Raw genomic sequence first — 20,854 nt, forward strand, 5'->3', positions numbered from 1 at the left:
TAGAAGTGTAATTCCTAATTGGGAAGAGATAAACCCTTCAAGTCTGGTGTTTCTGGAATCACAATTTAAAATCCAAGCTTATGATGAAGTTGGATTTTAGATTGCAATTCTGAAAATGCTACTTTGAGAAAGTTAGCATGTTTTGCTGTAGTCATTTGGTACCTGTAGCCTGTCTCTGATCACATGACTGGGTGTGGTTGGCAGTTGGGCTTCGTGTATTCCTCTTAGACAGCTGCACACAATGAGAACGTAGGTGTCTCTCAATGGACCATCTCTGGCAGGATGGGGGAGGAAAGAGGCTCAACTTCACTTACACCTAAATTGGCTGTGTTTTGTTCACACACAAAGGGCTGCATACCCCCTGTAATGAGTCTTAAGCCAGGACAGGATCTGAGGATCTCTGCACACTTCAAATGCTGATCTTTGAAGTTTCCCTTACTTCAAAAGGCACCACTGGGTACAAGTACTGGACCTCAGACACCACCTCTTCAGTACACTTATGGATACTCTACCAGGAAGAAGGACTGCCACTCTGCTGGACTGCTGCTTTGCTGTGCTGACCGGCTGCCCTCCTGGTTGAGAGGGACTGGACCTGCATCACATGACCCCAGAGTGACTCCAAGGGCTGGTTGGCTGGACTCCTTACCTGCCTCAGGGACAGAACAGGCTTCCAACCCCTGTACCTGGACTCTGCTATCTGCGAGTCTACCCTGCAAAGTGGTGCCACCCCTGTCCCAGACCCTTGGCAGTAGGCCTAAGGTGCTTGCCAGCGGAACAGACATCTCTGCTGAGCACTGCATCAACACAGCTGCATGGATTGGACCCCCCGTAAAAATCTTGCATCGCTGCCACCTCCCACATTTTGGGACTGACATCGCCCCTGGAGCTGCCGCGGCACAACACTTTACCTGGCACAAGCTCCTCGCATCTCTAGTCGACGGCAAAAGTCCACATCGCAGCTTCACTGCTCATCGGAACAAACGCATCGCCTCGGCTGCGCTTCGCGTCTTTGACAACGGATTTAGCATTGCAAGCCCCTTCAGGACCTTGCACCATGGTCTCACCTAATCTAGGAACTGATGTATCGCCTCCGCTGCGCGACGTATATGCAACATGGATTCGTGAAATGCTCCGCAATCAAAATCCAAGGTACTCTGTTCAGCTGGCATAACTTGGTCCTTATTGGGGGCATGGGTTCCATTGTGGTCGGCCTAAACTTGTAAGTTTGTCCTGGTCCGGTACGACCAGATGTCCCCAATAGCACTTTGTCCTATTTGGCGCTATTTTTATTAAAAACTTTAACAATCAATATCTTTGGTTCTACAAACTTGATTTTTGTTGTTTAGGTCTACTTTTATTTAGTCAAGTCCTATCTACGTTTTTTAACTTGGTGTGGAATGTTTCTGTGTGATGTCTTCATTGTTTTAGCGTTTTAAGTGTTGAACAAACAATTTACCTAAAGGTTATGGCGAGCAGTGTGAGCACAGGTTGATTTAAAGTTTGCCTTCCTCCTATCCTGACTAGGATTGTGGTTGCTGCTTGACCAGGGATAACACCCCAGTCAACCAACAACCCAATTTCTAACACCAATTCATAAGGGTCATAGAACAGCTCACAAAACTCTATCCAGTGCTGTTGAAGGAAGCTAAGATTTAAGGATTCAGGCTGTGGTTCAGGCTAATACACATGTTCTTCTTCCGCTTCAGTGTTCAGTAGCTTAATTGGCGTATGAGGTAGAATTTTACTACGAAAAGTTTGCACCAGTTGTAGAGGTTTCATGGTTAAAGAATCTTTTCATGGTAGAATCATCTAAGATGTAGTTATCGATGGTGGTGCTATGGACAGTGGTGGTGAGGAAGCTTTTTTTGGACTGCGACCTCAGTGGCCTCTCTGCAGTATATTTCTCACCTGTAGTGGCCTAGAAGAGGACTTGTCTGAGACAGTCATGACCATCGACTGGCTTACCACAGACAGTGGGGTAGTCTTCAATTAGTTAACCAGAGAGGACGGTGGAGGCATAGACATCCGAGAAGGTCTGCGTTAGGAAACAACTGCATTAGGCTTTATTTTTTCTTTATTTCACAATCCAGATTTATAGGAGCTGGCCTCAGATTCATGCCCTTGAGAGGTGTTCAGTTGTCTTATTTTTCTGAATTCATGGTTGAAGTTCTTTGCACACTGAAAATTGGTTAGAGTAGAAACTGACAACTTAATGGGTTTCACCTAATTATTGACAAACAGATACCTATTTAACAGGGGAAAACAATAATTATGCTTTCACCCGCCCTAGTTATAACCCACCCATCTTCTATGTCAAGGAGAAATGCAGCAGTGGTAAAAACAGATTAGAAACAGGTTTTCTTTATTTTACAAGTAAGGTTAGAAATAAGGAACATTGTGGTCAAAGATATTTTTTTCTTTTTTACAAAACAAATATGTTTACAAAACACAAGACATGTTGCTTCCAAGACTATCAAAGAAAAACTACAAGCTATCCCCTCTCACCCTTATCCTCGCACCAAAAATAACGATGGGGTCTCCATCAAAAAGTCTCTCACCATACAACAATCTGCAGTACACAAAATATATTAAAATGAGACTAAACTTGCACTTCGCTCTAAACGCTTAGCTTCATGGAAGTGAAGTTTCATCATCTCAATAAAAAGGCACTAGTCCAACCAGATTACTGAATGGCGCTATGCATGGCTAATGATCCAAGTTTAAAGATAAGATCAGCCCATTAACGGATAACAAAATAACATGGCCTGCTATTTACAGGATTGAGTTTTATCAGATCATTCCGATTTTCAGGAAATTAAAGATTACTGGGCTTGAAGAAGTAGGATTCAGGACATCTGACAACTCTCCTGTAACATGTATTTTTTCTGGCAGGCATAACGGCTATGTAAGGCAGCATGTAAAGCACAAGCACTCATCAGAACTACTGCTATTGTCAAAAACATCACACCGGTAATTTACCCCACTCATCGTCCCCAAATTCATTTTAAGTTATCATAGCTTTAGTCCTTGGCCTCCCATCAGTGCACCTGCACATATGATGTGTATGCCTTTGTGCAAGCAGAGCTTACAGTAGCAAATATCCACTATTGATGTAGTCCGTAAAATATCAGATGAGTCTCCTGGCATGTGATTCAACATTCTGGACAGTTTTCAAGGATGGCCTTGCCACACCCTCGGCATGGAACAGGTTGTCAGGGTGGGAAGAAGTAATTTCTGACACTAGTAGAAATCTTCTTCCGTCTTTTCAGTTGCATTCTGGTTCTGGATTTGCTGCTGCTTCTTATACAAATCTGCAACCTGAAGAAAAATGCCAAAGGTATATTTACTTGTTTTTATTTTTAAAAGCACAAGCAACATTATATAAAAACAGCCTTGCGTAAAAGACAACGTATAAGGGCCTCAATCTAAGGAACTTGTAGGAAAGGGCAGGCTCACTTGGGCTTTTCACCATAATGCTCGTCCCTTGACTCCTCTCAATTACGCTGAAAGCATTACTTACCTGTAATATTAGTTCCTGAGGAGTATCTTTATTAATGTAATACATATCAGGTTATATCTGTACTGGAGTGAAATCCTACACCACCTTTTTCAATAGAAAAATACAATTCTCCAAAAATACATGAATTGTATGGTTGCCTACATCTTTTCACTTTTAAAAGAGAATAAAATAAAAAGTAAGCTGTTAAAAGGCGATTCATTTCATAAAAGAAAACGGAACTGTCACAAATGCAGCCAAGATCCACCACACTCTGATTCATCATTTGGCAATTGATCCCACAATTTGTTCATTTGGACAACCTAACTAAGTCGGACCTTGATGAAAGACTCGTATTGAAGATAAATAACTTCACTATCAGATCTCCATTAACAAACAAGTTACTGACCTTCGGTAAAGTCTAATCTGGTAGAGACAGGATCTATCTGTAAATTCCTACCCTTTGAATTTGCGCCAGGCTGAAACCGAAAAGAAATTTCAGCAGTACAGATGCGCGTCGGTAGAGGTCTTTGTGCATTTTTAGCGACATCGACCATTGGATGTGATGTCAACGTAATCCATATATGCTCCTTCCCAACACCCGGACATCAATTTCGAGGTTGACAACATTCAGCACCAAAAACGCAGAGCCACTTACAGTAACTGGCCAAGGAAACAGTATCAATAAAAAGATCTCTCTCTTTCTGTCAATACAGACAGATCTGCTAGAAGGAGTATCCCAATATCAAGCCAGAGGAGTATCTTATTATCAAGCAGGATATAAAAGATAGGAATAAATCCGTTCACAGCAAAGCGTGGAGGATGAAAGGGCCAGTAGGAAGTCTGAGGCAAGATTCACCGTCTACCAGATAAGGCGTTACCAAAGGTAAGTAACTTGTTCTTCTGATTGAGACATTTAGCTGCAGATTCCTTACCTTTATTATTATTATTATTATTATTATGTTTCTTATATAGCGCCAGAATCGACCCCCGAAGGGGTATCTCCGCGCTTGCCTTGGGAACCCGTCCTGGCTTTTCCCTGTGAGATAGCCCCTACAGGGCATCCCCAAGGTGAAAGCCAGGCATCCCGCCGCGGGGGGCCGTTGTGGAGATTAAGCAAGCTTAATGCCCAGAGTTGCGGAGTGTGAACCCATGATTAGGTCAGGCACCAAAGCGAGAATTATCGAGTCCATGGACAAATGAGCTCAAGACCCTGCCGTGTCGGGAATTGAACCCTGGTCCCGGGTCTGAACTCTGCTTCAGGGTCTGCCTGCTCTAACCGGTGAGCCACACTTCTCTTCTTTGAATTAGATACCAAAGCAAAAAATCCCCGGAGGACCTGCAAACTAACTGGTGCAAAATCCCCGCATGGAACTAGCCAGTGTCTAGCTGGAGCATAAAAAGTCAGAGGAGGCTGGCCGCTTTAAGGCAGGAAGGCTAGGAAGAATTGCTCTGCAGTTCAAGAACAGAGGTAGGAACCACCGGTAACAAAGGCAGAAGAAGAACAAGCATTGGCATAGCCAATAGGTCTAGCCTTTGGGACCTTATAACTGTTTAGCCAGACGTGCTGCACTAGGCTCGACCTACAAAATACAAATACAGTAGTGTCTGGGTAACCAAGACACATGTCCATTAAAAACTCTCACCTGTCCACTTAAACTTATGCACAGCAGCATAAACCAGTGTTCACATCTATCCATCTTGCACTGGAAACCGTAAATGCATTTAAAGCGTGAGTGGACGTGTAAAAACATCCATTACAGGAGCAGGAAGAAGCTCTGATGGGGGCGTGCGGGCTCGTCTGCTCTGACATGTACCAGAAGCCCAGGGAGGGGGGGTGGGAGGGATTTGACACACCAGGATTAGTTTCAGACCCACGTCACATATTGCTCCATTAGGAATGCGTAGGTTGTATTCTGCATTCAAACAATCTCCAAGTCCCGGAGTCGGGTTATTAGTACAGCGGCGACTCAGACAGCAGGCAGCTTTGGGATGTTCATTGGTATGCAGACCCTCCTTCGCGCTCATAACTTTTCTCAGTCAGAGCAGGGAGCACAAGCTGAGGCGAACGGATACCTGGTGTGCAGGCAGCCCCTGCTATGGTAGCCCAGCGGATACAATTACAGCATGAACATTTGAAAACACCGTTGATTTTGATACCAACCGTGTAAGGTCATGCAAGGCAACCACTGTCATTCTGAACTTGAGAGAGACGGCATACATGACTGGCATTGTGATTTATCTGCAAGCTGCCTGTCTGCTTGCTGGCTGTGTGTATTAAGTCTAAAGCATCAGAAAAACCATGGCAGGACTGCCCTAGGTCATACTCACTCTCCCCCAAGATCCCTCCCAAATAGATCAGAGAGCTATTCTGCACAACTCCCACTCAAGCCTATCTCTACCCTGCCTAATAAATTAACAAAGTCACAAGAAGGGCATCGTACACTAGATAAACTCTGCTGTTCCTACTACAATGATTTCAAGATTAAAACATTGAAAGGCGTGGAAAGTGCGGAGCCCCGTGGCTGACTTGGTGTTGGTGCGTGACGGCCAGTGCCATCGTTCTAAGATTAAACAAACAGGTTTAGACAAAACACTTCAAGTAACATAAAACAAGCGGTGCGCACACGCTGTAAGAAAGAAAAAAAAAGCAATAGCGCAGTGCATTTCGTGTAACCTTACCCACCAGGAACGCTGCCACCCTGCACGCCGCTGATCGCTTCTGAGAGCAAAACGCTGTGGGAGTGACACATTGGAAAGAAGGTGGGACATGCACCGCCTTTGGCCATTTACATGCTTTCATTTTTGAAAGACACACGCAAAGGCCAATCCAATGTGTGGGAGGAGTCAGACCCACACAGAGAAGTTTGGAGCGCTTACAAGAATCCTCCCATAGAGCAGCCCATGCTCGCTGAGCTAGGCTCGACCTACAAAGCATGTTGCTATACTCCTGGCAGAGGAAATGTATTGTGTTAGAAGACAACATACAACATGGACCAGAAACAAGTGCACTGGCACGGCAGAACATAAAACAGGGTTAACGGGAGTAGGGAAACTCAGGACGGAAGGAGACTCTACTGACCCATACATAGCTCCTCCCCACAGGAAAGCATTATGTTAGTCACATTGTTTTGTAGAAACAGAAAGAAAGGAATTCAATAACCCTGCACATGGGAGTGCATGGAGCAAGATCTGAACAATACATCGGCAAAGACAACAAAGTACTATGGTAGCCCCTCTGGAATCCCCATAATGATAGTGATATGGGAGGAAAAGAAAGAACACTGGTAGTTGTAAGAAAGAAGGATATATATATATATATATATATATATCTATATCTCTCGAGTCGGCAGCTCCCCGCATGGGAAGGAAGAATCGGCAAGCACTCTCAGCGAGAACGCAGTTATCCGAAGCAGCACCCCATAGGAGTCGGAGGACCCAGAGGGACTACGAGGCATCTGCGGTAAGCCGGAGAGGGCGCGCTGACACACACGCCGTCAATGGGCCTGAGGAAGGCTTTTTAAAAGCATGTTTTACCTTCACCGGAGAAGTAAGAGGGTCTGAAGCTGATTTCTGAAATGATTTTTTGACAGAAATCAAACTATGATGCAAAGGAGACGCTCTGGAAGGCGGATCATGTTTTTCAGTAGTCTCTGAAGAGCTCTCTGCATCTTCTTTGGAGGTTGCTGAGAGGAGTGACCTGGAGAGACGTCCAGTGGTCTTTTTTGAGGCATCTTTGAGGAGGATTTTGAGGAACCTTCGCTTTCCTCAGAAGATACAGGGTCCTCACTGTATAAGCCTCGACAGCCATAATAACAGCCTCCCCTCACGGTCCTTTAAAGTCTTTGATGAAAATCCTTTGGTTTGTGATCAGGATAAAGGCAGTAAAAGCAGTCTTTATTGGGGTCATCGATGTGCAGCCTTTTCTTTCTGCAGGTACCACAGGGTGTAAAAAGGCCTTTTGTAGGTGTTTCCTTCATGAAGAAATTAGTGAAATTCACTCAGGCAAGAGAATTATAGTAGAAAAATACCTTGAATCCAAGAGAAAAACTGAAGATAAGGATAATGAGAAGTTAAGAGGAAGAAACTGAGCACAGCTCAGTGGAGAATCCCTAGCACGACGTGCGATATAAAATCTGAGTAACTGGAGCTCCTTTCGGGAAGGTTCTAGAGGGTGGTGTCAGCTGATAAGTTGTTCTCTTAAGTTGGATCCTTTTTTAAATAAGGACTTGGATATCTTACTAAATATGCGGCCTTAGACCTTTTAACTTCTATGTCTATTGTGACATTACCTTTATAAATGTACCAGGTACTCCCATCTTGATGTCGGGGAATGATTTAGGTATATAAATCTATGAAAGAGACCCCAATACTGGATAATTGAAAAACCCATAACCCTGAGCTTTCCTATGGTTGCTTTAAGTCCAAGGGCCCCAGAGAACACTATGAATCTCCATGCAAACAATATGGACCTCTTAGATGGGCTTCTTACTATTGCAGTACATTTTTTTTTATTTAGAATGGAAATCATTTAACCATCTCTCACCATACCTGGTGGGTGTCGTGTCATACAGTGGCGGCTCCCCCATTGGGGCGTGGACCCACTGCTTTCTCGCGGTGTGAGAAAGCAGAAGTGCCTCTGTGCCTGGTTGGGGGCGGGCGTGTGGGCGGTCCTGATCGAGGGCCGGGGGGGGGGGTTAGTGACTTGCCCACTGTTGGAGCCGACCAAACAGTCAGTACCCACAACAGTGGGCAAGCCACTCCTCCTCTGCCCTGCAGCAGGACGGCCACTTTCCCTTGTTCTCTGTGCGGAGAAAATGTCCCGGCTGGGGTGCTCTCCATCTGCCCCTACCAGCTTTCTAATTGGCTTACGCGCATTGCGTAGGGGAGGGAAGCTACCAGTACAGCATGGCCGGCCGCGGCCTGGAGCGGAGGCGGTGCGGACGGTACCCCGGCACTCAGGTACATTTTAAAGTTTTATTTTAACTGTTTTATTCCCCACCTGCGCTCCCCCACCCCCCACCTCCCTCCCTCGAGCATGCCGGCCGCCGCTCATCCGATCTGTATCTTTGGTGTGCGCCGTGCGGGTCTAACCTAATAATTCTTATCAAGCAGAGAGGCAGGTAAATTCATTTGCCGAGGCTCACACATTCCATTGAGAAGCCCGGATTAGAAACCAGACTGAGTGATAAAATTGCCAATGTAGGGGAGGAGCTACGCGCGGATCCAAGATGGACGTGTGAGCACAGGGCTCCCGAGACCCTTTCCGCCTCCCGCATCTATCCTACTAAATATCCTGATTTGGACGACGGGTTATAGTAGCTGTTGCCCTGCTGATTTACTATCGCTTTTCAGTAATTGATTTGGACGCTGGGAACGGGACTCTCTGCGCCATCGAACTTTTGGGACCTACACCGACGGACCTCCGCGGCCTTGAATCTCTGAAGTACCCAGGTGGCAATTGAAGAACAGCGGCTGCTGGCATTCATCTGTCGCCCCTGTGGTACTTTCGGTTTCGCTTTTGATTCATCATCCATTGGGATTCACCGACTACTGCGACTGTTGACCTTGCTCGGCGGCTGGCTCTACGTCTCTCTCCTTTCGCCCTCATCCCTGCCATTGTTGGTTGGTGTCTTGGGGAGACATTCTCACCAGATCTCGAACTGCCCGGCTGGGCATGCTCACCGGTATGACGGGCAGGCCGGATAGTGAGAAGAGAGCCACCAGGGGCACATTCCGAGGAGGTGCAGCCCAGTCTAACACCATCGACCGCTTTGCCCGCCCGAAGGGATCCCCAGGTGGGGTGGGTAAGGTTTCGGATGAGACTGAGATGGCTCTCCTGGAATGGAGGACTTGACCCTGCGGGATGTCATGGGCGCCATTGCCGGCGTTAAGACCTCAACGAGCCAGCAATATGAGACCCTGGTTTCAAAAATAGATACGGTTGCGATTGAAGTCAACCTTATCAGGGGACCTTGCGAAAACCAACGAGCGGGTCAAGTCGCTGGACATTATAACTGCAAGCCTTACGACTGATGTATCGGATTTACAAGCGGAGGTTCGTACTCTTCGTTCATCGAACGATTTGTTTGCTCGCCGGCTGGACGATTTTGAAAGCCGTGCCAGGCGCAACAACGTTCGTATTATTGGTGTTCCAGAAAGTTCCTCAGAGCTCTCTATGGACCTTTTGGTGGAGGATCTTGTGTTGAACCATCTCGCGCCTAAGGGACTAAGCAACTTTTTCACTGTGGAGCGTGCTCACAGAGTCCCGGGTGGTAGGCCTAAACTGGGTGCAGCGCCGAGGACTATTATTGCCAGGATTTTCAGTTTTCGTGATAGGGATGCTATCCTGCAAGCATCTCGTACCAACGGACCTACGAAATTTGAAAATGCGTCGATCAACTTCTACCCGGATTACACGCAGGCGGTGCAGAAACAGCGTATGAGCTTCACTCGCTTGAAGATCCAGTACGAGGACTGTGTGCTCTTCTTTGACCGCCCTGAGGTCGCAAGTGACTGGCTGGACACTTTACCGACACATCGCGATGGACAAGATCGATCGGCGGGAGCCGAAGGCGGCCTGGAGGAACGGGCGGAGTGAGCCCTTACCGGCGGGCCATCTATCTGGACTTTCAGCGGGGGTTTGATTATTATTTTCGTATGACCTATTGATTGCTAGGGGGCGGGAGGGCTCGGGATTCTTCCTCCTCTAAGGGGTCTTCCCTCTCTTTCCGTAGATTAGTTTAATGGGGCGACAGGCACACTGCAAGTTGGGGTGGCTTTCGGGTCTAACGCAGGGGTGCAGGGTGGGGGGGTGTGTTTTGCGGGGTTTCCGGGGGGGGGGGGGGGGGGGGGGGGCTTTTTGTCTATTTGTTTATCCCGAGAGTCTGTTTTGCTGCATATTTCGATCACTGTCTGTTCCCTTGGGGGGGGGGGGGGGGGGAGGGGGGGCATTGCTCATGCTCTGGGAATGAGAGGAGGGGGTGACGGGTGCAGAGTTGGAATGTTAACGGTCTGGGTGACCGGATTAAGCGGGGGGTCGTTTTACAGTATTTGAAACGTCTTTCACCTGATGTAGTACTATTGCAGGAGACGCATCTTATAGGAAATGCTTGCCAGGCAATGAACAGAAGGGGATATCGCTTGGTGGCGCATTCTGGATTCACTACTGGGTCGAGGGGGGCGGGTGTTCTGATTCGGAGTTCCCTCCCCTTGGAGATGGATGATACGGTGCTAGATGAAAGAGGCCGGTATGCGGCCCTTACAGGTCGCTGGGAAGGGAGGACGATTACTATTCTTTCTGTGTATGTCCCACCGGGTTTACAATCTGTCACCTTTGCTGATCTGGGTAGAGTGGTGTTGAAATTCCCATTGGGTATGTTCGTGGTTGGTGGAGATTTTAACTCGGTTGTTTGTGGTAGCGAGGATCGTCACCCGCCCCGGACTCTTTTGAGGTCGCAGTCATGGATGAGTGATTTCCTGAATGCATTGGATTTGGTAGATTGCTGGAGGTACTTACACCCTGGGCAGGCACAATATACTTTCTACTCGGGGGCACACGGGAGTCTCTCTAGGCTCGATTATATCCTACTGCCAGCAGCCCAGATGGTCTCTGTGAGGGAAATTCGCCATCTTGCCCGTGGATCTCGGATCACTCGCCTCTCTGGCTCACAATAGATGTACAATTGGAAGCCGGAGGCCGGGTTGCCCCGATTAACCCCTGGCATCTACGTCACCCGAAAACAAAGGCTGAGGTGGTGAAATGTGTAGACCATTACTTTGTGGAGAATGCTGGGTCGGTGTCCTCTTCGGTGTCCCTATGGGAGGCCTTTAAGACTGTTGTCCGGGGTCAAGCCCTTTCTCTGATTGCTAGCGTGAGAAAGTGTAAGAATGAAGAGGTGGTGAGATTGGAGACTGAAATTGCGTCGTTGGAAGAGGAGTTGGGATCTGAAGTTACACCCGAGAGTTTGCATGTTTTGGCCCTTAAACAGGCCGATTACAAGGTGCTGATGACAGATGCGGCGAGGATGATGAGTCGTGAGCAACAGGGGCGATTGTATGACGTCGGAGATAGGGCCGGGAAGTTGATTGCGTGGCTAGACAAGAGAGAAAGGCTGAATCGTGTGGTGCCTGTGGTGGTGAATGAGGATGGTGAACAAATCGTGGACCCGGAGGGTATAGTCGCGGTGTTTGCTCAGCACTTTCAGAAGGTTTACTCGCCGTTTTCCGACAGGCCTGAGGAGGATTCACACTTGCTACTAAGAGATATCGCGTTGCCTAGCCTCTCGGAGTCTGATAGAGGGCTTATGGAGGTAGATTTTTCTACTGATGAAATATCGCTCGGTATTCGCTCTCTTCGTTCGGGGAAGGCCTCTGGTCCGAACGGTCTCCCGATAGAGCTGTATAAATTGTGTCCGGATAAAATGGCGCCACACCTTCGCCAAATGTTTTTGGAATCGCGCGATCTTGGGCTTTTTCCCCCCCGAGATCAGAGATTGGCTTCTATTGTTGCTATTTATAAGGATGAGAAGCCTCGTGATCAATGTTCTTCATATCGACCGATCTCACTCCTGAACGTTGAACCCAAGATTCTGGCAAAACTCCTGTCGAACCGTTTTGATTACGGTTATTGGCGATCTGATACACCCGGATCAATCCGGGTTTATTCCTCACCGGAATACGGCTCTTAATTTACGTCGCCTCCATGGTGTGCTTGCTAGGGCGGGGTCGCTTCGAGAGTCGGCCATTTTGGTTTCGTTGGATGCCTAGATGGCCTTCGACACGATCGAATGGCCGTATTTGAGGGCGGCACTTGCTAAATTCGGTTTCGGGCCTAAGTTTATCGGCTGGGTTAAACTCCTGTACGAACAGCCAATGGCCCAAGTGGTGGTCAACGGTAGGGCTTCCGAGCCTTTCGTTATTGGCAGAGGCACACGACAGGGTTGTCCGTTATCACCGGTCCTTTTCGCGCTTGCTCTTGAGCCCCTGGCAACGTAGCTTAGGTGGGAACCGTCGCTAAAGGGCATTAGGTGGTCTCCTGATTTTGAGGACCGTATATCTCTTTATGCGGATGACATCCCGTTATATCTCACGTCCCCTTGCAAGTCCCTCGGAGTGCTATTTGATGTCTTGCGCTCCTTTGGAAGGAATTCGGGTTTAACCATCAACTGGTCTAAATCCTGTATCTACCCGCTCACCGCGGAGATACCACTGTTGCCCAGTTATTGTCCGATATCAATATCGCGTGACGGCTTTAAATACTTAGGGATACATATCTCCCTGGACTCAGCCGTACGATATGAGAAGAATCTGCTCCCGCCACTCATTCGACTCCGATCTGACGTAGTAGCATGGTGCGGATTGCAGTTGTCCCCGGTTGGGAGAGCGGCCTTGTTTAAAATGATGTCCTTCCCTCTTTCTTGTATGCCCTTCAGAACACGCTTGACCTAGTGCCTGCAAGTTACTTCCGGGAGATTGAGGGCCTCCAGAGGAAATTGATATGGGGCGGGCGACCTCGCATTGCGTTGGCGAAACTGACCCTACCCTGGTACGACGGTGGTATTGCGCTGCCTGATATTTAGAGGTATTACTGGGCGTCGCAACTCAGTGCCATCAACCACGCAATGTATGGCCCGGTCCCTAACCCGGCGTTTGAGATGGATAGATGGCAGCTCCCGGGAGGAGATTATAACAGGGAGTTGTACTCTAGGTCGGGAGAAAGTTTTTAACTGGACCCACTAGGGTTGCGGTACAAGTGTGGGGCGCGGCGACTGCCGCCACGGGATGGGCGGATCGGCTGACCAGAGCTTCTCCGCTTATGCGGCTCAACAATGGGCTGTCTTTGGAGAACGAAGGGATTTGACAAGTGGGACCTCATAGGGATTAGCAAGGTTGGGGACGTCTGGGTTAAGAAGAGGATTAAATCTTTTATGGAACTCCAATAAGAATATAGACTGGGCGATAGGGAGCACTTCCGCTACTTGCAGGTTCGCCATGCACTTGTGTCCGTCTTTCCTGTCGGTACTGATGTCCCGGAGTCCTCTCCCTTGGAAGACAGGGTGCTTGACGGGCATGTCTCGGACAGCACTTTCTCTATTATTTATAAAAAATTGATTAATAATCGCTCAGATCTTCTGGTGCGGCTTCGGGAGGCCTGGACCGGTGATGGGCTTGAACTGGACGATGAAGATTGGCAGGCTGCGATATCCTCTCCTAAGGAGGTGGCGATCCTGGCGCGTCGCCGACTGGTGCAATTGAAGATCCTGCACCGCGTATATGTCACGGGTACACGATTGATGCGTATGGGTTATTCTCTGGATGGATTGTGTAGGCGTGGATGTGGTACGCTTGCTACTTTTCTTCACATTTTGTGGGAATGTCCGGTAGTGGTGGAATATTGCAAACGGGTGCATGAGGTCATGGATGAAGTCACGGGTGTTTCGCTTTTACCAGAGGCCAGGAGATGTCTGTTGAATGTGTGGGAAGCGAATGACTATAGCATAGCGCAGACTCAGTGGGCCTCCCTCGGCAACATGATTGCGAAGAGACATCGCCCAGCTGTGGGGGTCTCCACGTGCGCCTCTGGTTTCTGCGTGGGAGGACAACATGGATTGGTGCATGTTCCGAGAGAAAACTGTGTACATCGCCCGTGGACGGCCCAAGAAATGGGGAAGGATATGGGGTCAGTGGAACTCTTATCGTGGAGAAATCTGTGCCCCCCCTTTGTAGAAACGAATGTCATCCCTCAGTCCCCGTGACCGAACATTCCATATGTCACTGTCCTGCTGTTTTTCACTTGGTAGTCTGACCCTGACCGCTTCATTCCCCCCCTTCTGTTTTCATATCCTTCTATAGTTGTCATCTTGAGTCGCTCCCCCTGCTATCTGGGACAGTCGCACATCTTACACATTACCTCGGGATAAGGTTGTTTTGTTTTTAAAAAATAAAAAATGTGAAACCTTTCAATTATCCTCTTTCCACTTCAAGGATATCATCTGGAAGTACTTTATCGCTGCTGGACCCCCGGGTTGCCGGCTGATGAGCTGTGTAATACTGACGGAATTTGATGCTTGCTGTTACTGACCGGCCCCTGTGGTTGTAGGTCTGTATTTGTATTGCTTTTTCGAAATAAAGGTTTTCAAAAAATAAATAAATATATAAATAAATTGCCAATGTAGGAACTGCCCCACAAAACTCTTTCCATAAGCCCGATTTCTACGGGGTGTACTCTAACTTCAGCATACTTCCGGCATTTTAGGGATTTGCAAAAATCTCCCCTGGGTTAGAAGCCTTTGGTTTGAGTGAGCACTCCACCTCCTCTCTGCATACTTCTGTGACTTGTCGGGGTAAACGTGGCAGAATCAAGAGTTAACTCAAGACATTTTTTTCCAGTAGGGATTTCCCTGTAACGCAATGAAACCCTCGACGTCCTTCCCCCCCCACCATGGAAAGTGGAAACACACTTTCCCAGGCATTATTGAAAGTACATTCATTTATGTGTGTTTCCAGGGATTGAATATCCGCATTTCCCGGTTCTAAGAACCCGGAGCTAGAAAAAATCTACGACTACCACAATGGTTCTTAAAAGTGCCCTACTGAAAATAGGTAAACATGAGCGTTCTTACAGATGTCACTCTCAGGTGTGATAGTTTTACAAAAAAGACAAAAGTGTTCCCTCTTAGTTCTCCCATTAGTTTTGACTGCAAATAAAACACATGCTGGCACGCTAGGTTCGTTTATGTTGTGTGCACAAGTCTCAGTTTAGCGCGTTGTGTGTATGTGGGTTGGTGCAAGTAATGACCCGAGGTGTTAATAGCATGAGATTATGGCGCATGGAAAGGTGGAATGCTCAACACACTTTCAATATTAAATATCTGACAGTAGCATGCAGGCAGACCAGAGTAAAAAAAGGATTTTACTCGCCGAGTCATCCTGCAGTTGCACAATCAGTTTTGGGGACAATCCTTGGAAATACATTTTTGAAAATTTATTTTCTTGCTTCGTTCTACCCCTTTTCAATCGCACCACATCCCACGCCGACATTCAACCAGTCCTGCCTACTGCTACTTTCATCTTAGCACTGTACTCAAGCAATGCTTTGACTGAGGAGTGTCTACTTGACTTCCACATTTGCTTCTCGAAAACGCCTTCGAAGGACTCCTGGCCTCCCTGGGATCATGCATGGTCAGCTGTCACACGGACGCAAAAAGAACTTTTCACAAATTGTCAGTACCAGATAGAGCACGCTGCAAGCCTAAAGTATGCCATCACACATTTTCCCACTAGACTAATAATGCATATTATTAAGTTAGAAATTATACATTAAATTAGCACAGAGAGGAACGATTATGCATTGAATGTGCTGCATTATTCAATTTAAACCCGTTCCTAACTTTGTTTTAATTAATAAGCTCATGGCATTTCAGATAATCTATTAGGGTGGCTAATTTATGACAACTAACAGAGGTTTGGTCCTCTGCCGAAGGTGTCTTTGAAGTTCGGCGACTACTCGAGGAAATGTATAGAACATTTAGAAAGAACACAGTGCAAACAGACTGCTTCTTAATCACAACACCTTATAACAGAATGGTTGCAACCACTTGGCATCAGGTGTGTTGCATAGAAAACTAGATATTGATAGTGCACTCATACGTTTCTTTGTGTAAGGTAAGTCACTGACATTTAATGGGTGTTGCAATGCTTGCCTGCTCTGCTACCACTTGTGATCACTAATGAGGACAAGGGGAACCCATTAAATCACTCGGGACCTTGGGTAGCAAGTATTTATCAAAACAGGAGGTCCTGAGCATACTGAGATAACAAAAAATAAATAATATAGATCACAATGGAATTCTATACAGTTTAAGATTCCTTGACCAGCCGGCCAGGGAATATTTATTAGTTCAATTGTTTAGGATCTCAGAGATACAGAAATTAACCCAAATAGTGAGGGTTAACTTGGGGCACAGTCCTGTGCCATATAGAGAAGAGCAAGACAGGAGGGTAAAGGTAAGTGAAAGAAAGTTATCAGGCAAACACAAGTGAGCTAGCAGGTCACTGACATTAAATATACATTAGCAGTGTATCCTGGAGTCATTCATACAAACAGTGGTATCATATAAGTACATGTATGAACTACTCTGAGGTCGACGTTTCGATCCCAAGCTCGAGTATCACGGGATCATCATCAGGACAAGAGATTAATATTGCCTGAAAGTAATTATTTTTAACACCTGTTTAGAAAAGAGGAATGAAGAAGGAAAACACAGAAATATATAGTCATTGTTTGTATAATCAATGCTCACATTGTACCAACAGACTTTTCATTCGGAAACGCAGTGGAAGGTGTTGCCATGAGGCGTGCGTGTTCCGTGCAAAATCCTTTAGAAAGCATGCATTCACTGTGGACGGTCAGGACTGGTGGGGTGAAGTGTCCGTGATGGGGCACATTAGAGTTGTGAGTCATAGGGGTGGAGGGAATTGGATAAGCCGTGAGTAGGTGAGGCTTGTGTTGATGGGAATTATTCGGGCTTGGGGTGAAGGTAGGCCTGAGTTACCTGCCCGGTGGTGGCCCTGGGTATTTTGTGCTTCAATTGAGAAGGACCTTTTAAGGGGAGAACTCGTGAGTCTGTTGGAATTAGGGAACTTGGTATTGAATGAGTCTCGGTACCTTGGTGGGTGCACCGTGATTCAGATTAATATTCCATCTGAGATTCTAGTACAGTGGTCCGGCGTAGGTGCCACGTAATTCAGATTGCACTTTCATCTGAGGGTCAGTGGGCGCGCAGGTCTGGGTTGAATGGCAGAGCTCAATCTAAAAATTAATGATAATGAGAGAAAAGGGGGGTTTTTAATCTTACTATGAGCATGCACGTTTTTGGATGTTCCCAAAGTGGTAGAATTAGCTGAGTTACCTTCTGGGTTGGGATGGGTTAATTATTTACGAAGTCATATTCCTGTGATGTGTTCAATTTATGAAGCGTCTGCACCTCTGCAATTATGTACTATTAAACGGAAGAGAGAAGGCTGTGATTATTTTGCATTGGTTTCAGCTAGAAATATCATGGGGTATCAGGTGGGCTGCTATTACCCTCGTTTGGTGGGGAATAGCATAGAGGTAACTTAGGTCCAAGGCAGTTGCTAAAAAGTATAGTCTGCTGTATACCGGTGAAGCGCGACACGTTGGTCGATCTGTGAACAGAAATGCGAAGGGCACAGGTGATTTAACAGATCAAGTGAAAAAGTTTGAGGGGGAAAAAAGGCGGATCGCGTTATTTTACCAGATGGCTCCCGGGCGGGAGCGCAGTCCTCCCACGTCTTGCAATGGAGCCGGGTGGGGGAATGCGGCCAGGTAAATAACTGGTCCGCTGTGGGGAAAAGGAGAGGCGGTTAGGTTCTGGCATGTTTACAGAACAGAGCGTCTCGGTCAGGACAACAAAACGGAATGTGGCCGGCTTACCAGTGGGAGACAGCAGTTCTCCTCAGATGCCGGTCACGGAGCTGCTCTCGGTCAGACCCTTTCGATTGCTTTGGCAGGCAACCTTAGTATTGGCTGCAGAAGCGGCCATGTGATTGAGGAGGGTGCGTGGGGATTGGTTTATCAAAAGTCATGTGACAGGGGAGACCGGACGCCATAATGGCTTCATTGCCCACGGGGGCAGACATTTTGAGCAGGGTTTGTTATGATTAAAGACAGGGATTAATAACTCGTTTCCTTTAGGGGACAAGGTTTTAGAATATGGGGACTGGGAGTCAGGAAGGATTAACGGTAAATAAATAAAAAACAATTAAAAAACAGTAAAAGGTGCAGAAAAGGACTGCGCTCCCGCCGGGAGCTATCTGGTAAAATAACGCGATCCGCCTTTTTTCCCCCTCAAACTTTTTCACTTGATCTGTTAAATCACCAGTGCCCTTCGCATTTCTGTTCACAGATCGACCAACGTGTCGCGCTTCACCGGTATACAGCAGACTATACTTTTTAGCAACTGCCTTGGACCTAAGTTACCTCTATGCTATTCCCCACCAAACGAGGGTAATAGCAGCCCACCTGATACCCCATGATATTTCTAGCTGAAACTAATGCAAAATAATCACAGCCTTCTCTCTTCCGTTTAATAGTACATAATTGCGGAGGTGCAGACGCTTCATAAATTGAACACATCACAGGAATATGACTTCGTAAATAATTAACCCATCCCAACCCAGAAGGTAACTCAGCTAATTCTACCACTTTGGGAACATCCAAAAACGTGCATGCTCATAGTAAGATTAAAAACCCCCCTTTTCTCTCATTATCATTAATTTTTAGATTGAGCTCTGCCATTCAACCCAGACCTGCGCGCCCACTGACCCTCAGATGAAAGTGCAATCTGAATTACGTGGCACCTACGCCGGACCACTGTACTAGAATCTCAGATGGAATATTAATCTGAATCACGGTGTACCCACCAAGGTACCGAGACTCATTCAATACCAAGTTCCCTAATTCCAACAGACTCACGAGTTCTCCCCTTAAAAGGTCCTTCTCAATTGAAGCACAAAATACCCAGGGCCACCACCGGGCAGGTAACTCAGGCCTACCTTCACCCCAAGCCCGAATAATTCCCATCAACACAAGCCTCACCTACTCACGGCTTATCCAATTCCCTCCACCACTATGACTCACAACTCTAATGTGCCCCATCACGGACACTTCACCCCACCAGTCCTGACCGTCCACAGTGAATGCATGCTTTCTAAAGGATTTTGCACGGAACACGCACGCCTCATGGCAACACCTTCCACTGCGTTTCCGAATGAAAAGTCTGTTGGTACAATGTGAGCATTGATTATACAAACAATGACTATATATTTCTGTGTTTTCCTTCTTCATTCCTCTTTTCTAAACAGGTGTTAAAAATAATTACTTTCAGGCAATATTAATCTCTTGTCCTGATGATGATCCCGTGATACTCGAGCTTGGGATCGAAACGTCGACCTCAGAGTAGTTCATACATGTACTTATATGATACCACTGTTTGTATGAATGACTCCAGGATACACTGCTAATGTATATTTAATGTCAGTGACCTGCTAGCTCACTTGTGTTTGCCTGATAACTTTCTTTCACTTACCTTTACCCTCCTGTCTTGCTCTTCTCTATATGGCACAGGACTGTGCCCCAAGTTAACCCTCACTATTTGGGTTAATTTCTGTATCTCTGAGATCCTAAACAATTGAACTAATAAATATTCCCTGGCCGGCTGGTCAAGGAATCTTAAACTGTATAGAATTCCATTGTGATCTATATTATTTATTTTTTGTTATCTCAGTATGCTCAGGACCTCCTGTTGTTTTGATAAATACCACTTGTGATCACTTCATAGTTGAGCTTGCTCACTTAATTTGCTCCCTACGGAAAGCTCACCCAAACGTTTTGCCTCACCACTTTGAAATGTCACCAGCCGCCACTGGTTTCGTACCTCAGAGGGGCACATTATATATCCAAACACAATCCTCCTACCCAACCTACAGTGCAGTGTGGTGCTCTCTAGATTGTTTTATGGACAAGAACACTAATATTGGAGGACTTACCCTCACTTACACCTTAGGGTCTGGCTAGGCCAATGGATACTCACTTGCATATCTCATCTATTTCTCCCCCCTCCTCACCTCCCCCATACCTCAGGTTCATAGTTCCCCACTAATTGTTCTCATTATAATGTAGGCAATACTTCATGACTATACACATATTCTGTAACTCAAATCCTATAGTGTGGGATCCCTTTGGTATGCATAAGTCTCTTTTTGTCCAATCCCACCTGCTCTTTTATGGTGGTAGATCTCATTTATAATGTTTTCTCCTATATTCATATATCCCAATGTACTGTTTTAGTTCTGTAAGTAGGAATTCTTATAACACCCATATGGAATTGTATATCATATTTAGGATGATTGTATTACAATATAACTTGTGCTGCATGTCATCTGATTGCATGTTTTCGCACTCAAAATATTTTTAACCAAAAAAAAAAAAAAACTGTCAAATTGTAAAGAAAGGCTATCATACCGTGCAGCAAACACAAGAGGCGAATGTGTATAAAAAAATATTAATGGAAATCTCAAAATATTTGATCAAGACTAAAAAAAGTCATAAGTAAGGGAAGAGTCCGCTAAATGTCAAATGTACACATTTCTTTGTTAGTCGTTTTCTGCCAGGAGAAAGTAGTTCAAGGGACCAGAGGACCACTGTATAGTCTGAACATTCTTGATAGCTTCCGATTGTATTTTTGGGCTAGACCCTGGAAGACAAATGTACTGAAATACATTTTGTACCAAAAAAAGAAGATCTTAACTATTTGAACTCAATAAAAATAATAA

The 20,854-nt window shown here is 46.3% G+C and overlaps 1 protein-coding gene across 2 annotated transcripts in view; it reads right to left on the reverse strand.

The window, feature by feature from the left end:
- Positions 1-2,345: 2,345 nt before the first annotated feature.
- The window catches only part of LIG1 (DNA ligase 1), a 397,262-nt gene continuing 378,753 nt past the window's right edge, over positions 2,346-20,854 (reverse strand). For both annotated transcript variants that reach the window (XM_086950012.1, XM_086950011.1), the window contains exon 27: positions 2,346-3,318. In XM_086950012.1, coding sequence (XP_086806138.1) covers positions 3,241-3,318 — 78 coding nt within the window. In that variant the 3' untranslated portion in view covers positions 2,346-3,240. The remainder of the gene's footprint in view (positions 3,319-20,854) is intronic.

This window comes from Lissotriton vulgaris, unplaced genomic scaffold (genome assembly GCF_964263255.1).
Source record: "Lissotriton vulgaris unplaced genomic scaffold, aLisVul1.2 SCAFFOLD_1535, whole genome shotgun sequence".
Lineage (NCBI taxonomy): Eukaryota > Metazoa > Chordata > Amphibia > Caudata > Salamandridae > Lissotriton > Lissotriton vulgaris.